This window comes from Rhinolophus hipposideros, assembly GCF_964194185.1.
Source record: "Rhinolophus hipposideros genome assembly, chromosome: 19".
NCBI lineage: Eukaryota > Metazoa > Chordata > Mammalia > Chiroptera > Rhinolophidae > Rhinolophus > Rhinolophus hipposideros.
The window spans coordinates 18786795-18809966 of NC_138065.1; the positions used below are offsets into that span (position 1 = coordinate 18786795).

Below are 23172 nucleotides of genomic sequence, written 5' to 3' on the forward strand. Positions count from 1 at the left end.
TTACTGCCTGTCTACCAAACACTTGATATACTTGCCATTTTCCAGGTTTCCTGAACAACATGCTCTGCCAGTAAGGAGGAGTTCCAGCACTACCACCACTCGTTTAGGTCAATCCAGTCTCATCCCTAGGAACACTTCCAGCATAGCTTGAAGTAACTGTACTGGAATGAATGAATGCATTCTAGGTCTGTTGGACACTTCACTGCCATCCGCAATGGCTACACATCCCAGATATTGAAAAAGTCCGATTTAGTACTGATAGAAACAACTTATTTTAACATTTAACATTTGAGCATTATAAGCTTACAAAGCTTACAAAGCCCTGGAATAAAAATCCAATTTTTTTAAATTTATTTTTTGACATATTAAATTCTCATTTATATTTATATTCAGTCATTTCTAATGTTAGAATGTCCATGTTATTATTTCCTGCCAAGGTATAATTTTCTCTTGCTGAATTTTTTTAAATGTTTATCATGAAGCACTGTCCTTCTGAAAATATGTCGAGTGGAAATGTAATTATGGATTTGGTATTTCCAGTTCTTTGTTAATGTCATTTTTGTTATTTCAGTAGTGACTGTTTTATACCAATAAACAGACAATAATTTACAGCCAATATTCCTGTTTAACAGGTTCAGAACATGTCCCAGTCTATTGAAGTCTTAAACTTGAGAACTCAGAGAGATTTCCAATATGTTCTAAAAATGGAAACCCAAATGAAAGGGCTGAAGGCCAAGTTTCGGCAGATTGAAGATGATCGGAAGACACTAATGACCAAGCATTTTCAAGTAGGTTTGACTTCTGCAATCTTGTCAATCCAAATGGGACGCTAAGTGCAAGTGCAACGAACAGCCAGCCTGGCACTCAGCTAGAAATAACTATGCTAGCCCATATGTGCAAGGTTAAAGGCTAACGGGTGATGTCAATCATCTCTCCACTGAAACTGACCATTAGCTGGTAGGGATGCATAGAAGCTTTGCTATAAAAAGAGTCTTATCCTTCTAGAGCTAGGTGGAGTTTCTGGATAGATTTACAGACACTTCCATATCTGTAACAAGGGGAAATCTAAAGGAAAACTAATAATTAAATTTATCAAAGTGTTTCTTGATGATTTTATGCCCTGCCAATACAAGAAATAGAAAATAAATTAAAGGAGACAATGATATCATTATTAATAGCACATAGAAAGGAGGTTGTTTCGTAAGTTGATACAAATCGTCCTTTTTTAGACTTTAAGTTGTCTGTTGGCAATTATTTAGAAACATTGAAAATGGAGAAATGGTCCTTTTCAGCACACTATGTGGACTTTTATTAATTATGTATGACAGTGTCATGGATTAAAATAAAATCCGACTATGATAATGCCATCTGAACCACTATTAAAAAGAAATAGTCTGCTTTGCAAAGATATAGCACATAGTTTATAAAACACAACATGGTTTTATAAATATAATAACCTCATTTTTCCCTGCCAATTAGGAAGTGAGATTCACTGCTGATGGTGAGGGGGTGGGTCTGAATTCAAGCTCTTGGTCAAGCATTGGAAGTGCTTTTCACACATAATTGTGATGGGCAGGGAACTAGTTGGGAACATGCAATAGGATCTTTGTATGGCATATTTAAAAATGGCAGAAATTTTCATGGTTTTGTAATTTTCTTCAGTGGGGCTCAGAATCCTGAGTAGATAGATACAGAAAAGAGTCTTGCACTGAGCCAGTTTTAAAAGTTTTACCTAAAAGGACAAGAGGGCAAGAAAGTTGAGGGTATTGACAAGACATGGGGCTAAAGTAATGAATCATGAGGTTTGAGTTGATAAAGAGACATAAGCAAAGCCAGGAGGTTAAGAAATTAGAACAAATTACAGCAAGGCCTAGAAAATACAATACATTTAAAGATTATTGAAAATAAGAGAATGAGTGAACTGGAAGAATAGAGAATTTATGGGGGGGACGGTAAACAGAGAAGAATATAAGGCTGAGGAGCAAATAAATTAATTTTAACCAATATTTATTGAGCACTTACTATGTGCAAGGCAGTGTTGAGCCCTCTGCTGGATATATAATATATAATCTCTCTTCTGTGAAAGACAACTAACAGGCAGGTAATAAAATTGATAGTAAACAGAGGCATAAACATTACTTAACATCACAAAAGGGAAGAGTAATTAACTATCTTTAATTTTGTTTAGAGAAGATCAGGGCAAGAGTTACAGATTCAGCAATATTCAAGAAAACCATGTTGGACTAGTGCCAACCCCAACCCCTAAAAAAAATTAAATCACAGAGGAGATCAAGAAAACGAAAAGGTTTTCAATGTCAATTTTCAGTGGTCAGGGTTAGTGTGTAGACTACAGAGCAGCAATGTGAGCCCGAAGCTGAGATCATCAACTCAGCAGAAAATGGTAAGCTGGCACTTACAGCACATACAGAGCATTCCAGAAAGGAAGAGGGACAGAAGGATAGGAGCTCAGGGTGTCTGGTGCAGAGTGAAATCATCCAAGCTCCAATGGACAACGTAGAGCTCTGTGATGCCAAGGGACAGCATCAGGATGCCAGGGCTGGCAGGGCAGGGGACACATGATGACACATATGCATATATGGGAACTCTTAGAAGAAGCCAGGAAACAAAAAACAGAAAGATACAAAGCTCAGAGAAACACAAGAAATAATTTGCCTATTCCGTGAGCTTGTATAGCAGCAGCCAGGTTACCAATAAATAAATTTAATTTTCAGCACCATATGACCTAATGATTTTTATTTTCCTAGTTCATGTAATCCAAGTAGATACTGAAGTTATGTATCAAAATCCAAATTGCAATAATGATAAGATTTTTCTGAAGAATTACACATATTGAACACATAGTTTCAAGTACTTTAAATTTATTATATAGTAACTAATTTAATCCTCATAACAATCTTGTCAGGCAGGCACCATTTTTATCCCTATTATTCAGGTGAAGAAAACGATGCACAATGAAGTTGAAGAATTTGTCCAGGGTCATATATCAAACGTGTATGTCCAGCTCCTGAATTAAGCCTCCTAATATCAATGCTATACTGCTCTCTAAGTAGAACAGAGCTCTCTGAATTAAATTTAAGAATAATAATTAAATGATCAATATATGTTTGTTGAATTTATTTATTCGCTGAGTCCTTCTGCCATAAGTCAGATTTTGCTCTAGGTGCTGAGGTGCCATATTTGAGAGGAAGAAATGGAACATCCCAAAAGTAAGTTTAACATCAAAGAATACTTTTAAATTGGGTAAAAAAACTCCTTCTCTGGTATGCCATTTTCAACTTATCAAAAACACTAAGGTTTCATCTCCTACATTCTTTTAGATAAAAAGTTTATTCTGGTCATCACACTTCAGCCTATCATTCTTATATGAAAAGATTATGGTTGGGCAAGACAGTCTAGCTACAACCTTTGCTATAAGAGCAACATAGTAGAAAGTGAAATTCTAGACAGGATTAGGAAACACAGACCTCTGCTATTCTATTTTAACCTTTTAAGAATTTGGTAGGTACACTGGTTGACCTTTCCATTGTTCTCTCACAAGTGTCAAAATTGACTGCCAATAATCAAACTACGAATATTGGAAAAGATCCAAATACACAAATACCTTTTTTTTCACTTCACTAGGAAATTGCCACCATAATTGTCACACTGTATTGTTCTCTTTTTAATATTCCCATACTGAAACGCAAAACTCTTTATTGTAACAGTTGCTATAATATGCAGCAAATGGTACCAACAGAACTAAATCGTCTCATTAAAATCCTAATAAAGCAATTGTGCCTTCCTTTAGGGATGCTACAAGGTGCTCAAACTAATAAGTTTATTTCAAATGAGCCACCAAAATGAGCAAAGCTCTGCAATTCTGCCTTCTGACATATTTATGAATCTTTCTCATTATTAAGACTGTCCCCTCCCACTCAACATGGACATACAGACAAAATAAAGAATTCCAAGCACACAGAGCAAGTGGAAATTTCCCCACAAGAAGCATAAGCCCATAAATCAGGGCAGCAATGGGAGCACCTGCTATTTTAATGCATTTATAGTAATAACATCTTCTCAATGTAATTTTAAAATGCAATTTTCAGCTCCTTAAATTAGTTAGTGTACAGCATGGTTTCTGACAGCACCTATGGATTATTCTCAAGTGATCGTAATAGTGACAGCTCCTTCCATAAACAAGATCATCGGCAATAAACTCGCAACTGAATCAAGCTCCTGAAATATTTTCATTGACCACCACCACCAAGTTAAAGGAAGAGAAGAAAAGGTGACACGTCTAGAAAGTTGAAACTTTCTAGTGCAGGTGTGGCTAGTGCAGAGCAGGTGTGGCTCTGTTCCATGATGCTAAGAGGGAGGGATACTGGGGCAAAATATGCTTCTTGTTCTCTAGATAAAAATAAACATCTCAATTTCAAACAACTATGGAACTGGGCAACTCTCTTTTGTTACATAAATTCTGAGCACGTTAATCCCGGAAAGAGTTAACTCACCAAATGGGTAAGCAATTCTGCCTTACATAAAGAGTTCTAAATTATTAGGTTGGTGCAAGAGTAATTGCGGTTTAAAAGGTTAAAAATAATTGCAAAAACCGCAATTACTTTTGCACCAAGCTCTGTCTAGGTGAAGGGAAATGGAGTCATGATGTGGGTACTAATGACAAGTGGTAAAGAGCCACATGCATTCCTTTGAGCTCGGAGTAGCTTTCCAGGACTTCTTATGCCTGCCAACTGACCTTCCTAATGGTGCTTTGCTAAAGTGGATACTGAAAAAATGAGGGGTATCTGGGCATAAGGGAAGTATAGCATGGTGAGAGGCCATGACTGGAGAAATTCTGTTAGGCAAAAGCTGTTCCAGGATCCAAAATTCCCTGTAAGTACCCCTATAATCATAGATAATCAGTAAATGAGTAACTAGATGTTAATAAACAGGCTTAGGATATTTGACCTATTTCTAACAATTCATAATTAGAACATGGACCCCGCTTCTATTTCCTAACTAAATAATGGATTGTTCACTTTATATTATAAAATGTCACCAAAAAGTGAGGTAACACCTAAAGCCATCATTGCTACCATAGGAAGTTTTCATAATTATGATAAGGATCAATTTGTTTCATAGAAAAGAATGTAACCATTTAAAGAAAAGGTCCTTGTATTGAAAAGCTGAGATAAGTGGATTTATTAGTAATGATCATGTGGCTACTTACATTCTCACAAAATACCTAATTTCAACCAAAATCAATAAGGAATTTTGAACCTGTTTTAATAATCTTCTTTAAGTATTGTACTAAAAAGAACAGAGCTGCTTGATCTGTTTAAGTGACTCTCAGGAAAAATCGGCTGCTTTTCACAGGAGCTGAAAGAGAAGATGGACGAGCTCCTGCCCTTGATCCCTGTGCTGGAACAGTACAAAACAGATGCCAAGTTAATCACCCAATTCAAGGAGGAAATCCGGAATCTGTCTGCCGTCCTCACAGGGATTCAGGAGGAAATCGGTGCCTATGATTACGAGGAACTCCATCAAAGGGTGCTTAGCTTGGAAACCAGACTTCGTGACTGCATGAAAAAGCTAAGTGAGTAGAACAACTGCATTTGTCTAGGTTGTGTTTTTAAGGAATTTCAATGAAAACTTCATTCTCATATTTTGCAAATAGTCAGAAATGCCTAATGATATGGAAAACAGTGCCGAATTATATGGAGAAACAGTTTAACATTTTACTTAGTATTTACACTTCCTGGGAATTGGTACACATAAGACCAAATTATCTGTGTGAACCCTTTTAACTCCATGCCTACTATTATCTCCTAAGTAAGGACCCAAACATCAAAATATCACAATACATGGACTCAAAAAATACACGTTAATCAACATCAGGACCATTATCAGGAAATGTAAAAAAAAGTATCAGGGGGTCAATGTTCCCAAAGGGTCTAAAATGTAGTTGCTATGCTGCTCAGATCTAGAGTGGGACATTGGGTAATTATGGTAACAGCAATACAGTAACAGGAGCAAGAAGGCTCATTCATCAGTGACATCTTCACTCTTCATAAAAGCCTCTCAATACACACAACCAATTAGCAGACAGTAGAAATGGATTGGGGCAAAAATAAAATTGCAACAATGATGAATGCATTTCCAGGCACCTTTTCAGTGGATTAGCTTTTAGGGAAAATGTCACAGTGTACCTCACATGAATTTTAAGATATTAAAAGACAAACTAGCCCCATCGCCTGCAAGGTCTAAATTACTCCCACATAGTAAAGAAGGTGCTAAAGGAAACACAAGTCATTGAGACTGCTAGGGAACCATTCAGTTTATTTCTACGAGGGAATGTTTTGGAGAAAATAGAAATTAGAAAAAAAAAATGCTTCAACAGCAATGCACCCTAGCGGCCTGAACGAGATACAGTAATACTCTTTACTAAGTGCTTAGTTTTCTCTTATGAGAGACTGAATAGAACAAAGTCCCCTGTGCTTAATTAAATCATATCATATTCCTAGACATGCAAAATATAATTATATGCATGTGAGAATTTGACTGAAAAAAGCACGGTTAAAGCTCTTGGACACCCCCTGAGATCACCAATAGATATTAATGGAGATTATAATCAGGCTTTCCAATTTCCCAGTCCTCTATCCCCCAGTGCCTCTTCTTGCTTCTACCTTAGGGTAATGGTTTGGTGCCATCTAGTGAAGTACAGGATGAATCTTTCCATTAGTACAGTTTTGAGACTTCACATTTAACACAAGTATCAGTAGCATTCCAAACTTGAGGTCACAAGTAATGAAACTTGTCTTTACCATGCTTATGCCAAATTCGTTTTAAAAGGGAAAACAAATTGTCTATGTGCTAATAGTCATATTTGCACATTCAACAAATACTATGTATTTAATGAGGCCCCAGTGTGTGCTGGCACTTTGCTATGTATTTGAGGATACAAAGTTGAGCAGTAGACAATCTTCTTCTACTGTCAAGAAGCTTGCATTTTGGTGAGCACAACGAACACATATGTAGATAACTACAGCAATGTCGACAGCCTTACTGCTCCACAGGCACTAGGCCAGCTCTTCCACATGTGTTCTCATCCCTGCAAGAACTCTGGGTTAGGCATTATTATCAGCAATTTATCAAAGACAGATTGCTCAGACAGTTTAATTTGCCAAAGGTACATGTTGGAGGCAACAACCTTAAACCCAAGTCCTTCTGAGTTCAAAGACTGAGATTTCTTTCCCAAAAATGATGTCTTTTGTGGGGACATACAATAAGAGAGGAATGTCTTTTACTGAATTAAACTTATTGAGGTAGCCATTAAACTTTACTCAATAAGTTTAATTCAGTAAACGGAACCCAATTGCTGTAAAAAGAAGCCAGAAAGTCATTTTTAATTCTTCCCCGAACTTTACTCACATGCAATCACCACATGTCCCCCACCCTTCACCAAGCTCTCAAAACCACCTTTTTTGCCTCCTTACTTCCACCACACTTATCCAGAGCATATTTCATCAACTCTCAATTGAATTACTGCAATGGCCTCCTAACCACTTTCTTTACCTGAAGTAATTTCCTCTTCACCACACTAAGTATTTAGAGTAATATTTTCCAAATGCAAATCTAAGCATATTACACCTGTATTTAAGTGATTTTTCCTTTAAAATTAAATCCAAATAGGTTTACATGGTTTGTCTTGATGACATGGATTCTCACTAATTCTCCAGCCATTTTCTGTCATTCTCACTCACTCTAAACTTTAGCCATTCTAACCTTTCAGTTCCTCCATTGTGTGTATGCTTTCTTTACCTCCTGGACATTGAAATGCCTCTCCCTTTTCACAGAACACTCTTCCTCCCACTTCAGCTACCCAAATTCTAACTATTTTTCATGTTACATACCATATACCAACTTTCCCGCAGACCTTCTCTGATTGTTCCTTAACATGGTTGGACTGCCCTTGCATGGTCTCCCAAACATTGAACATGCCAATTTGCCTTTTTTTTCTCATCTTTACCAAAGCCTTACAGACAAGTTGTCCTTGCTCTGAGAGGCCAAGGACCACCAGTTTCTTGTTCCAGCTGAATCTTTTTAGACTATCATAAAAGATCTGAAACATAATAGGTAAAAATTAATGTCTACAGAGTCTTTGAGACCAAATATTTTTAAATTAAAATGTTTTATGTTGCTTTCAAGAAATAAATCAGTGTATGTCAAATATAAAACATCTATATTTTTTACAAAACCGAAAATCTTTCGGGAAAGATTTTTCACCTTTGTTTTTGTTGCTATCTGTTCTATCTTCAATGACAATACAGTATTTTATTCCAAAAAAACCTGGTATTTGGTTCTGTTTAGCACTCAAATTAAGAAACACTGAAAGGAAAGTAGAATTAACAGAAAAGTCAAACTGTGTGTCTGAGGTGGAGAGACATGAGATTTAACTTGGAAACATAATAGGAGAAGTTTACAAGAACACTGTCTGAAATTGAATTGAAAAGATTTTCAAATGAGTCATTTACCAAAGACAGTTCTACTCTCCCCAAAATACTAGATTGTAATATAGAACACAGTTTCTCTAATGTCCATGTACTTGATGATGATTCATTCTTCTGGAACCCTGGAACCCTAGTTATTTTAGCACATTTATGGGTAATGATATATTTTACTATAAATTGATTTATCATTTATCTTTTTTATGTCTTACATTTTCCTAGATTACAATTAAAGAATAAGCCTTTTAAGGATATAAACCCTATGTTTACAGAGCCAAGCATAAATGGGCAAATTATTTGGGATTTCATAACATAATTCTGCTTCATTCAGTCTGGATGTTAAATAGGCCTTGTCCTTAAAGATATATTCATAATATAAACTTTATCTCAAAAAAATTTGAGGCAGTTTTTAAAATAAATTAATGGTAAAGTTGTGATAATTATGAAAAATAGAAGTATTTACACACATATCATTCTTGATCCCATTTACCAAATACCCACTGGAAACTCATTCTAGTGCCCTATCAAATATGGCATCTATTATGTTTATCCTTCTCACCATGTTTCCCTCAGCACTATAGTTGGTAAAATTAGATGTGCAAATAAAAGTTTAATAGAAATAGACATTACTATCAAATGTATGGTAGAGATAAACTTATTTTAAGTAGCTTTAATAGACTTTAAAGATGAAATCGAATCTACTTCCTACTATATGAGTTCTCCAATGGCTTTAAGTAAAAAGGAATGACATTCTGTCATAAACATATTTAGTACTACATTTAATTTACTTATATGCGAATGGCCTTAGGACTCAAACCAGAAGCTGTTAGTCTGGGCCATTACAAAGTACAATTACATATTAAAGAAATAAACAGAAGAGAAGACAGATGTTTTTTTATGCTTCATTGATCTAAACAACTGATTTTCCTGATGAATTCCAAATGACATCTTTTCCTGAGCTACAAACTGATAAATATGGATTGTAGCTGATCTTACAAAATTTAATGTCGAAAAGGCATCAGAGAAATAAAATGGTCACATTCCTCAACTACCTATTCAGTATATTTTGTGAATATACAGATGCAATATGTTATAAAATGCTAATATTTTCATGTGTCTCTCTTCAGACAGAAGAGCATAGCAAGAGAAAATCAATGAAGCAAAACTCTTAATTTCGTTCTTTGCCATCTACTCTTACAGAAACATTTGTCTTCCAGGCATTTGGGAAAATTATCCTTTCTGTCTGATTTCCTTTGTCCTTACAGAAAGTCACAGTGAAGTGAGAAAGATAATTATTTATTTGAACAAAAGCTAGTTTGGGGGAGTAAGAAATAGAAATGATTTTTATCATTTTATGTTATTTTTACAGTTTTTACACTCCATCAGAATCTGAGTTTACTTCACACAAATATTCACAAAATTAAAACTAGAAAAGCATACAGTTTTGTAAATTCCTGCAACTTTAATTTTACTGATTTCATTTTACAAGATGAATTTTAGCTTAGGAATCCAAGAACTACTTACAAGAGAAACTTCTACTGGGATGAAATTAACATCCATCCCTTTGAGAGCCCTTTCTGTTTGAGAGCCCTTTTTGTTTTTTGTTTCCTGAGAAAAAGGGTAGATAATGATGATGACCATGATCATATATGTCATCCTGACAGTGTGTGTTTTAGTTTTACCACAACCACAAATATCACCTTCTTCCCATCAGCACATAAAAGTATATTGATCCCCTATTCATTCAATGTTTTCTTAGAATAACAAAAATGTCCATCTTCAAAACATCTATCTTAGAGATGAGGAAACTACCATAGAATAAGTGCACTATCCAATATTATATGATGTCTTAATATCATGGCTTAGTAGATCAGAAACCAGATCTCCTGACACCCACCTCAGCATTCTACCCTTGATGAAATACACTACACAAAGAATATTTCCTAGGAAATTCCCTGGGAAATTGTAGAAGTAAGAACAGAGCCAAAAAAAAAAAAAACACAATCATATAAAAAAAGAGGCAGTTATTCATGGATACTAAATAGATTAAATTACCATGCACTCGTAGGTTCATTTATTTGATTATTCTCTCTTTTACATCATCAGTTTCTCCCTCTCTACTAGATTATTCCTAAAGGCAAACAGACTTTTCTTAAACAATGAGATCAGCAAACTTAAAATATCCCATAACCCCATATTTTGCCACCCCATCTCGCTGCTTCCTTCTTGAAAGAATCTTCTAGCTGTTGCTTTGGCGTACACTCTTCAAAACCTACTCCAACCCAGCTTCTAATCTCAATACTCTCATTTGATTTTGTGATCTCCAATGACTTCTGGCTGCCAAATTCCATGGTCATTTCTTTGATTTTATCTTTTATCCATCTATTTTACCTAGATTTATCTATATTCTATCTCATTGGTATGTCCCACAAGTCAGTACTTCATCCTTCTCAAAATGCTTTCTTCTTTTAGATTTTTTAACACTGCACTATTTTTTCTATACCATTTATAGTGTCTTAATGAGCTCTTTTGCTGTGTTCTATAAACATTGTGATGCCCCAGAGTTATGTTCTAGATGTCTCTCTCTTCTCTGAGTGTGTCGCCTCTCTAAGGCAATACTTAGCCTCTGACTTCCACTACTATCAATGTGTTGAAGACTGTCAAAACTATGTATCAAAGGGGTGTCTGCTACTCAGAATTGTATACTATCTTCTCTACATCTTCACTGCCATGTATAAAAGTCATAAACAACTTAAAATAACCCACATTGAATTTTTTATCTTTTCCTCCCTAATCCATTCATTCCTCAGTCATTTCATCTGAGTAAATAATACTACAATCTGTGCAGCTGAATAAACCAAAAATCTCGGTGTTATCTGAGATTCTAATTTAAGATTTTCTTTAATTCCTGTTCTTATTTTCCATTCTAACATCTAATCTATCAATGTTATCCAAAAAGAAACATAATCCAAATCCATCTAGTTATCTCCATCTCCATCACTGCTACCATCATCTCTCACCTGGACCAATATGATATCCTTTCAATTGGTCTCTTTGCCTACACGCTGTCTCCTCTACAATTAATTGTCTACATAGTAGCTAGAGTGATCATTTAAAAATATAAAGTACAGCACTCTGTCACTGCCCCCCATCTTATTAATATTCTACAATAGCTTTCCACCATACCTAAAATAAAATTCAAATACTCTCTGATTTTACAAAGCTTCATTATCTGTCCTGTTCACTTCTCCAACCTCATCTTCTACTTGTCCAAGAGTGTTCTAGACACACTATCCTTCTTCATTTTTATTTATATTAACTCACCAAGCATATCCAGATTTAGGGCCTTTGTAAGAACAATAATAATAGCTAACATTTGCTAAATCCTTAACTGTGTACCTAACACTATTCTAAACACTTAGCATATATTTCTTATTTAATTTTCCCAATTATCTCACTGTAATTTTCTCAACAGTGAGATAGATAGTCTTACTGTTGTTACCCATGAGACTCTGAGAGGTTAAATATTGTTCAAGGCTGCCAAAGAGTAAGTGATAGAATCAGGATCCAAATCCAGGCAGTCAGACTCCTTAATCCATGCCTCCAACAACGTGAAAATGCTGCCTTTCTGTCTTAAATGTCCTTCCTTTCAGTATGGGTTCATGAGTGACTCTTTGTCAGTTGGACCTCAGTTTAAATATCGCCCTCTCTGAGCAGTCTTCCCTACTCACCCAATCTAAAGCAGCTCCTTAGTCACTCTTTATCGAATTGCCCTATTTAAATATCTGCATTAAATTTATTCCTACCTGAAATATTTACTTTTTTGCATATTTGTTTATTCCCTCTTTCTTTCCATCAAAATGCAAGCTTCCAGAACAGAGGTGTCATGTCTTGCTCACCTGTAATTCCAGTACCTAGAACAGTGCTTGATGCTCATTACATTTTAGTTGGATGAATTAGTGAATGGAACATCCCTATCTGAAGACAACATACAAAAGCCTTTCTTTTAACACCTGAGAGTGTGCTTTCTGAGGTAGAATTGACTGGAATAAGAATCAATTACTCCCAACAAACAAGGTAGACAGGAAAAGAGGTGGTTAGCCAATAGATCCCACCATGATAATCCAATGCGGAGGAATCGTATGTAAAGCACCTTAGTGGTGAGTCACTCAGTGAAGAGTAAAGGACATTTCCACAAATAATTACCGTAAACTCATTTTGGGTTTCAAGCAATTTTATTGCCATCTAGTTCAAAATTCTCAATATACTATTTCAGATTAAGAAACACAGGAACTTATTTAAGATATAGATATTATTTTTAAACTGTTAATATTTTGAATTACTAATTATTCACTTCAAGTGTGCTTCTTAGATTAATACTACAAACATTTACTTACACAAAGGACATGACTTTGGGATGAAAAGTTGTGGACTGAGGTCAAATCCAGGGTGGTAACAGGAAGACAAAGGCTGACAGTGCATGTTGTGAGTCACTGGGCAGACAGGAGATAGTAGCTGACAGGTGACAGGCATGGAGGAAAATGAGGGAGACAGAAATACATGTAGGAGAACCAAAGAATGCAAAACACAGAGTTCATAAATGATGACAGAATCTTCTTGGCCAGAGACTAGATATGAAATAGATTTATTTGGAACCAGAGCACATATAGTTTCATATGCATATTTTGAAAGGTTTCCGTCTAACTTAAAAGCCCATTCACTGAACTCTCACAGAGCTAAAGTTTTCAAAATTACATTGATTTACTAGATTATAGAGATAAGTATTCTTCTCACAGAGAGGTAAGTACTATTAAGATACATATGAAGGACCAAATCAGTAATACCTAATAAGAAACATAACTGCATTAAACTTATCCTTTCTAGGCCTTTACATTCATTTTTTTATAGAATACTAAACATGGAAGATTAGTTGAATTTGCTTGTTTCTTTCTGTTTGACAGTTTGTGGGTATGTTTTGTAGAAGAATAGAGGTAAATGTGGCTTAAGATAAATTTCAAGTAATTAAGGAGACTATCTTAATGGAAGAGATGCTATTATAGATTACAATACTAACAGCTGAATTTCTGTAATTTTTATTTAATAGCAACAGATATTCAGTGCACTCAATGCTACATCCTTTTCTTATATAGATTTAGTCTGAAATAACTTTCTTATTTAACATTCCTTGCCAGTTGATTCAAAAAGAAAAAGAAGAAAAAAAAGAAATGAAAAGGATGAGCATACGCAATGGTATTTTGAGAAGCTACAACATATGGACCTATTTTTGTCTCCCTCTTCACCTTATATACCCCAGCACCTAGCAGAGTTCTGGTACATAATAAGTTCTCAGTAAATGATTGTTACTGATGGTTAAATTCATTATTTTATATTTAAATAGTAACTATTGATTTTACCTTTAACATATGCCAGAGAAAATGCCCGTTGCTACAAGAAGAAAGCAAAGTCATTTTTAGTTTAGGCGTCAGAAGTCTTTAACCCCTGGTATAATTTCTGTCTCAATTCCTGGTCTCAACAATCTAAGGCTCAGGAGCAGCCCTTTGCCACATGGATACAATGCTGAGTTAGATCCAAACACCACAAAGTCAAGATACCCCAAGCCAACAACAACTAAGTGTTGTTAGTTTTTGGAAATGTTGATTACATAAGGTTCATGGCATGATGCCTAGTCTCAAAGATAGTTCTTAAGCAGGGTTTAACTAATCCATCCAACTTAATTCTTATTAATGTCTACATAAACGGAGTCCAGAAGATCATTTAAACCCAGAAAACAAATCAACATCTGAAATGTGCATACATCTGAGAAAAATATGAACTCTGTGTCTTCTTGCTTTGTTTAAACTAGGCTTCAGTCTTCAGGCAACTGAGGCTACAAAGGGGCTGATTTTGCTGAAAGTCAGGTTTAATCCTTCTCTTTGAGGTTTAATTGTAGTTTTCACCATCTAAAATGTTAAGTCAAACTCTGCAACTACAAAATCTCTGTTCACTCTCAGTATCAAAACAACCTGAGGTCACCATAATTTCTTACTGATTGTTTCCATTTGGCCATTTCCTCTGGGCATAAAGTTTTGTGAGGATAAACATTTCATTGTGTTTATGTCTCATATTTGGGACATTATATTGATCTATCTCCAGAACAAATTTAAATTGACTTGTGAGATTCCATGTATCTTTTTTTTTCAAATGACGAAGAAAGATCATTCATCTTTAAAGGATATTTTTCAAGAAAGTTTAGACTAATTTTTCCTTCTATGGAAAGTGAGTCTTCACCAGGAACATATTTTTCCAAGGTCATAATCACTTATTACTTTGGAATAAAATGCACAACATTTCTACTTGAATCACATGTATAATATCTTTTAGAACAGCCCTTACACAAGTACTAACCAATGTAATCACCTGTTAGCTATTCTTAACATCTATATGAAGTAACTGATAAATGTTATAATTCATTGTAAGGCTTTCAATTTTTTTTAAGGTAGAAAGAGAGATTGCCATATCAACCGTAAGTTAGAGGTGGAACTTTCATGAACAAAATTTCAATCTAATCCTTGCAAGACTGAAACCAAATTAAAATGCAGACTATTCACAGCTTCTATTTCTGGAGACTATTTACATCTTCAATTTTCACCTACTTTCTAGCCCTGCCAGGAAGCCTGGCATCTAAACACCTAGAAATGATTTTTCAATAGGTAATAGATAAATGTAATTTTGCTTTTTTAAATTGAATGGCTGATATTAAGTTTTTGCAGCTATTTTAAGTTTTAAAATTATAAATATTGTATCCACATGGCTAGAAAATTATATGCTTAGAATAAAAGGACTCAGAATAAAAAGCAACTGTCTCCTCCTCTAGCCCTGCTCTCCAGAACTTAAACATTTCGTTTAATTTTAGGGTTTTATGTGGTTAAACCTTATCTGTAATTTGCTTATTTTCCCACTGTTTTTTAAATCAGTTTTGGCTACTATTTACTGACTTTCTGCTCTACAAAATGAGGACGTAGGTCACTTAACCAAAGCCAGTTTCTTTCTTGTCTCTTCATAATATGCTTACGACTATTCATAGTTCAACTCTTATCAACTTTGTAACTTCAAGCCTCAGATTTAAATCTTTATTATTTTTTCATCAACTGTAGGGAAACTCTTCACACCATATTTTTAAAACTGAACTTAGTTACACTGGCATCTTTCTTTCATCTCTTCTCCCAATTTTTAATTCTCTCACATTCGGTGACCTTTACCTATTGTATGATATCATGGTTGGAAGCAGTTCGTCTTTTATATAATCACAGAGCAGATGAAACATGTGTTAAGTATTCTGTAATTAGCTTGTGGGCAGACTCTACCAGTTAAAGATGAGAGTTTACATTATTATGACACTGCTTACATTGTTCCTTTGGAGTTAAGTGGTGGACTGATGTTTTCCCTTCCTCTCTTAAGTCCAATGTCACAACATCTGTGCCATACCAAGGAAGATATTACTAGAGTTTTAAGTTCAACTGAATTCATTCTCTTTTTATGTACTTCAATAATTGCCTGTACCATACGCAGTCTTTCCTATAGGGTCTCATACAGTATATTGATAGATCAATCTATCTTATTTCTGAGACTCCCATCCTGGAGATGTTTATTCACTCCAGACTAACTGCTCTCAAGAACTGCTGCACAGCTGTCGTCTGAGACAAGGAGTCACTGCTGTCCTGATCTCATTGTCCTGATCTAATGTCTGCCCCTGTCTTGGTTTACTTGCTTATTTTCTACAATGTATCCTCAAGTAACTTCTTACAAAAGCATGCATTGCAGGTAAACTCTGGAAAGTTAGCATGTCAGAAAATAACCTTATTCTACATTTCTCTTATTTTTTATCCCTAAATATTTATATTTAATCAGGCACTGATTACTGCATTCCAGTAATGATGATGAGAAGACAAAAGCAAATCTAATTCTTATCCATTTGCATGTAACCGGCTCACACTCTTTCTCTGAAAAATTCCAATTTCTTCTCTTTATTCTTAATCTTCTAAAATTTCACAGTGATTTTTAAGAGTAAATCTTTTTTTCATTCATTATGGTGTGCCCTTTTAATCTAAATATTTAGGTTTTGGAACTGACGGAATTCCTGCATAATTTCTTCATAATTTTCTCTACTCTTTTTTCTCTCAGCTCTCCCTTTAGAAACTTGCTCTTCAGATATAGGGGTTTTTGGATTGATCCTGTATGTATCCATATTCGTCGTCTTATTTTCATTTTTGTCTTTTTGTTTTAATTTTGGGGATGATTCTTATTTTCCAGCCTGCTGATTTTTAAAAATGCAATCATATTTTTAATGTCTAGTAGCTCTTTTGTGTTTATTTTCACAGTATACAGTCTACAATATACAAATCTTTCTAAAGATACCAGGATCTCTTCTGCTCTGTAAGTTACCCCTTTTTTATGGGGGTCTGGTTTTTCTACATATTTACCTTGATCATCCTTATTGTAAGCTTTAAATATATATATGTATATACACTAACCCTTCATTATCCATTCATTGTTGAAGATTTGAACAATAACTGTGCTTGGAAACTCCGTGTATGTAAGTAGCGTTTGACACTTCATGCCACAGTGAGGACGGAAGGAGACTACTAATGTCATAAGGCAGAAGCCTTTGTTCTGAAGTTCCAATGCCTACATTAGTTATCCTATGTCTTTTAAGGTACTTGACACAGTTTTGTAGACTTTTTTTTAAGACTTTTTTTTTTTTTTTAAACCTGGCTTCTGTGGTTCTGCACCTATTATTGAAAATGGGATCAACTGCTATTCAGGCATACTCTCAGTGGTGACCCTGTTTTCAGAACCTTATCTCACTCCCAACATCTTTTACATCTATGTTTCTGAGTCTCTTCTTCAAGGTAGAGCAGCCCCCTCCTGTAGTTCCTGCCTCCTCTGCATAGATACTTATGCATCTTATTTCATCCTGTATCTTTAATTACCACTCTCCTTCACCTTCTGCCTTCAGGGAATTCGTTAAAGTTTCTTTTTCTTTTCTTTTTTTTTTTTTAGACTGATAAACTCTAAATTTATTTAGCAGGTGAATAAAGGTATTTATACATTTCTTTAACATGCAAATAAAGGTCAATTTTTTAAATTAAATTTATTGAGGTGACAATGATTAGTGAAATTACATAGGTTTCAAGTGTACAAATCTGTAGTACATCATCTATATATCGCATTGTGTGCTCACCACCCTGCGTCAGTTCTCCTTTCCTTCACCATATATTTCACCCCCTTTACCCTCTTCTACCATTGCCCATCCCCCGTTACTCTCTGGTAACCACTAAACTGTTGTCTGTGTCTATGAGTTTTTGTTTTTTTATTTGTTTGTCTTATTCCTTTGTTGCTTTCAGTTTTACATCTCACATATCAGTGAACTCATATAGTTCTCGACTTTTTTTGTCTGATTTATTTCACTTAGTATAATAATCTCAAGATCCATCCATGTTGTCGAACATGGCACTATTTCATCTTTTCTTATGGAACAGAAGCATTCCATTGTTATATACACCACATCTTCTTTATCCAGTCATCTATCAAAGGATGCTTTCTTGTTTCCATGTCTTGGCCACCATAAATAAAGCTGCAATGAACATCAGACTATATATACAAGGTCTGACAACTGAGTTCATGAATTTGTTGCAACAATGTTGCTAACATTTTTTGACATCAGAGGGATTATTACGAATTTGTACCAATTGAACAAACAGTTAACCAAGTTTACTATTTGGAAGTACTGAAAAGGCTGCATGAAAAAGTTAGACAACTTGAACTTTTCGCTAACGAATTTGTACCAATTGAACAAACAATTAACCAAGTTTACTATTTGGAAGTACTGAAAAGGCTGCATGAAAAAGTTAGACAACTTGAACTTTTCGCCAACAATTCATGGCTCTTGCATCACAACAATGCACCAGCTCATACGGCACTGTCTGTGAGGAAGTTTTTAGCAGTAAAGAAATAACTGTATTGGAACACCCTCCCTACTCACCTGATCTGGCCCCCAATGACTTCTTTCTTTACCCGAAGATAAAGGAAATATTGAAAGGAAGACATTTTGATGACATTCAGGACATCAAGGATAACAAGATGACAGCTCTGATGGCCATTCCAGAAAAAGAGTTCCAAAATTATTTTGAAGGGTGGACTAGGCACTGGTGTCCGTGCATAGCTTCCCAAGGGGAATACTTTGAAGGTGACCGTAGTGATATTCAGCAATGAGGTATGTAGCACTTTTTCTAGGATGCATATACGAACTTAATTGTCAGACCTCGTATCTTTACAGATAAATGTTTTCAGATTTTTGGGGTAGATATCCAGGAGAGGGATTGCTGGGTCATATAGTAATTCTATTCTTAATTTTTTGAGGAACCTTCACACTACTTCCCATAGTGGCTGCACCAGTCTGCATTCCCACCAACAGTATATGAGGGCTCCTTTCCTCCACAGCCTCTCCAACACTTGTTATTATTTGTCTTGTTGATGATAGTCATTCTAAAAGGTATGAGGTGATTTCTCATTGTGATTTTAATTTGCATTTCCCTAAAAGCTAGTGAAGTTGAGCATTTTTTCATATATCTGTTGGCCGTTTGTTTGTTTTTATGGGAGAAGTGTCTGTTCAGGTCCTCTGCCCATTTTTTAATTGGATTGCTCATCTTTTTGTCATTGAGTTGTATGAGTTTCTTATATATTTTCAATATTAGCCCCTTATTCTTTGCAAATACCTTCTCCTGTCCGGTTGGTTGTTGTGTCTTCGTTTTGTTGATGGTTTCTTTTGCATGCAGAAAATGTTTAGTTTGATATAGTCTTATTTATTTATTTTAGCTATTACTTCCCTTGCCTTTGAGGCCAAATTCATAAAATCCTCTTTGAAGTGAAATTTCCATAAGTTTAATACTTATGATTTATTCTATACAGTTTATTGTTTCAGGTCTTATGTTTAGGTCTTTGATTCCTGTTGAGTTAATTTTGGTATATGGTGACAGATAGCAGTCTAGGGTCATTCTTTTGCACATGGCTTTCCAATTTTTGCAGCACCATTTATTGAAGAGGCTGCCGTTTCTCCATTGTATATTTTTGACTTGTTTGTCAAAAATCATCTGTCCATATATATGTGGGTTTATTTCTGGGTTCTCAATTCTATTCTATTGGTCTGTGTGTATGTTTTTCTGCCAATACCACGCTGTTTTGATTATTGTTCATCTGTACTACAAACTGCAGTCAGGGAGTTTGATACCTCCCTGACTTTTTTTATTAGGATTGCTTTGGCTATTCAGGGACTTGTGTGATTCCACACAAATCTGATGATGTTTTTGTTCCATTTTTTTAAAAAAATGGTATTGGGATTCTGATGGGGATTGCATTAAATCTGTGTATTGCTTTGGGTAACATGCCCATTTTACTATGTTAATTCTTCCAACACATGAACATAGAATGTTTTTCCATTTCTTTGTGTCTTCTTCAATTTCTTTTAAAAATGTCTTTGTATTTCTTTGGTATCCCTGGAAACTTCTCCTCTGTCATTTCTGATTTTATTTGTGTCTTTTCTCTTTTTATCTTAGTGAGTCAAGCCAAGGGGTTGTCGATTTTATTAACCTTTTCAAAGAACAGCACTTTGTTGCATTATTTTTTTCTATTCTTTTTGTTCCCTATTTCATTTAGTTCTGCTCTGGTTTTTATTATTTCCTTCCTTCTGCTGACTTTGGGTGTCATTTTTTCCTCTTTTTCTAGTTCTTTTCTTTTTTTACTTCTTTTTTTTAATTTATTGGGGTGAATTTTTTTAGTAAAATTACATAGATTTCACGTGTACAATTCTGTATTGCATCATCTATAAATCCCATTGTGTGTTCACCACCCAGAATCAGTTTGCCTTCCATCACCATATATTTGATCCCCTTTACCCTCATCTTCCACACCTCACAACCCTCTTACCCTATGGTAACCAATAAACTATTGTCTGTGTCTGAATTTTTGTTTCTCATTTGTGTGTCTTCTTCTTTTATTGTTTTTGGTTTATATACCAAATATCAGTGAAATCATAGGGTTCTCTGCTTTTTCTGCCTGACTTATTTCACTTAGCATTATACTCTAAAGATCCATCCATGTTGTCACAAATGTTCCTATATCATCTTTTCTTACTGCCAAATAGTATTCCGTTGTGTACATATACCACAATTTCTTTATCCATTCATTTATCAAAGGATATTTTGGTTGTTTCCATGTCTTGGCAACCACAAACAAAGCTGCAACAAACATTGGAGCACACGTGTCTTTATGGATAAATGTTTTCAGATTTTTTGGGTAGATACCCAGGAGAGGGATTGCTGGGTCATATGGTAATTCTATTCGTAATTTGTTGAGGAACCTCCACACTGCCTTCCATAACGGCTGAACCAGTCTGCATTCCCACCAACAGTGTATGAGGGTTCCTTTTACTCCACAGCCTCTCCAACACTTGTTACTATTTGTCTTGTTGATCACAGCCATTCTGACTGGAGTAGGGTGATATCTCATTGTGGTTTTTATTTGCATTACTCTGATGATTAGTGATGTTGAGCATTTTTTCATATGTCTATTTGCCATTTGTATATCCTCTTTGGAGAAATGTCTCTTCAGGTCGTCTGCCCATTTTTCAATTGGGTTGTCAGTTTTTTTGTTGTTGAGTTGCATGTGTTCCTTGTATATTTTGGATATTAGCCCCTTATCGGAGGCACTGTTTGAAAAAATCTTCCCCCATTCAGTTGGTTGCCTCTTTATTTTGTCAATGGTTTCTTTTGCTATGCAGAAGCTTTTAAGTTTCATATAGTCCCATTCATTTATTTTAGCTTTTACTTCCATTGCCTTTGGAGTCAAAATCATAAAATGCTCTTTGAACCCAAGGTCCATAAGTTTAGTACATATGTTTTCTTCTATGCAGTTTATGTGTCAGGTCTTATGCTTAAGTCTTTGATCCACTTTGAATTAATTTTGGTACATGGTGACAAATAACAGTCCAGTTTCATTCTTTTGCACGTGGATCTCCAATTCTTCCATCACCATTTATTGAACAGGCTGTCTTTCCTCCATTGTATGTTTTTAGCTTCTTTGTCAAAAATTATCTGTCCATATTTATGTGGATTTATTTCTGGTTTCTCAATTCTATTCCATTGGTCTATGTGTCTGTTTTTCTGCCAATACCATGCAGTTTTGATTATTGTAGCCCTGTAGTACAAGCTAAAGTCAGGGAGTGTGATACCTCCAGTATTGTTTTTTTTTCTTAAGATTGCTTTGGCTATTCGGGGTCTTTTGTGGTTCCAAACAAATCTGATCATTTTTTTTTGTTCTATTTCTTTAAAAATGGCATTGGGATTTTGATGGGGATTGCATTAAATCTGTATATTGCTTTGGGTAATATGGCCATTTTAACTATGTTGATTCTTCCAATACATGAGCATGGAATGTGTTTTCATTTCTTTGTGTCTTCTTCAATTTCCTTCAAAAATGTCTTATAGTTTTCAACATATAGGTCCTTCACATCCTTGGTTAAGTTTATTCCTAGGTATTTCATTCTTTTTGCTGCAATTGCAAAAGGAATTTTTTTTTTATTTTTTTTTCTGAGATTTCATTGTTATATAGGAATGCAATGGACTTTTGTACGTTGATTTTGTAGCCAGCAACTTTACTGTATTCGTTGATTGTTTCTAATAGCTTTTTTGGTGGAGTCTTTAGGGTTTTCTATATATAGCATCATGTCATATGCAAAGAGTGATAATTTAACTTCTTCATTCCCAATTTGGATGTTTTTTATTTCTTTCTCTTGCATGATTGCCCTGGAAAGGACTTCCAACACTATGTTGAAAAGCAGAGGTGATAAGGGACAGCCCTGTCGTGTTCCTGAACTTAGAGCAAAGGGCTTCAGTTTTTCACCATTAATTATGAGATTAGCTGAGGGCTTGTCATATATGGCCTTTATTATGTTAAGGTATTTTCCTTCCATACATATTTTATTAAGTGTTTTAATCATAAATGGATGTTGTATCTTGTCAAATGCCTTTTCTGCATCAATTGATATAATCGTATGATTTTTGTCCTTTATTTTGTTTACGTGTACCACATTGATGGATTTGCGGATGTTGAACCATCCTTGTGCCCCGGGCATGAACCCCACTTGGGCGTGATGAATAATCTTTTTAATGCATTGTGGTGTTCGGTTTGCTAGAATTTTGTTTAGGATTTTTGTATCAGTATTCATCAGAGATATTGGTCTGTAGTTTTCTTTTTATGTTTTGTCCTTACCAGGTTTTGGTATCAGGGTAATGTTGGCCTAATAAAATGAGTTAGGGAGCACTGTCTCTTCTGCAGTTTTTTGGAAGAGTTTGAGCAGGCTTGGTATTAGATACTCTGAAGGTTTGGTAGAATTCAGTAATGAAGCCATCTGGTCCCAGAGTTTTGCCTTTGGGAAGGTTTGGAAGACTGATTCAAATTCGTTACTGGTGATTGGTCAGTTTAAATTTTGCAATTCTTCATGGTTCAGCCTTGGAAGGCTATATGTTTCCAAGAACTTGTCCATTTCTTCTAAGTTATTGAATTTGGTGGCATATAGTCCTTCACAGTATTCTTCGATGATCCTTTGTATTTC

The 23172-nt window shown here is 35.1% G+C and overlaps 1 protein-coding gene across 2 annotated transcripts in view; it reads left to right on the forward strand.

The window, feature by feature from the left end:
• OLFM3 (olfactomedin 3) overlaps window positions 1–23172 on the forward strand; it is a gene marked incomplete at both ends in the record, with an annotated part of 202433 nt that overhangs the window by 165739 nt on the left and 13522 nt on the right. For both annotated transcript variants that reach the window (XM_081026775.1, XM_081026774.1), the window contains 2 exons: window positions 633–788; window positions 5374–5593. In XM_081026775.1, coding sequence (XP_080882901.1) covers window positions 633–788; window positions 5374–5593 — 376 coding nt within the window. The remainder of the gene's footprint in view (window positions 1–632; window positions 789–5373; window positions 5594–23172) is intronic.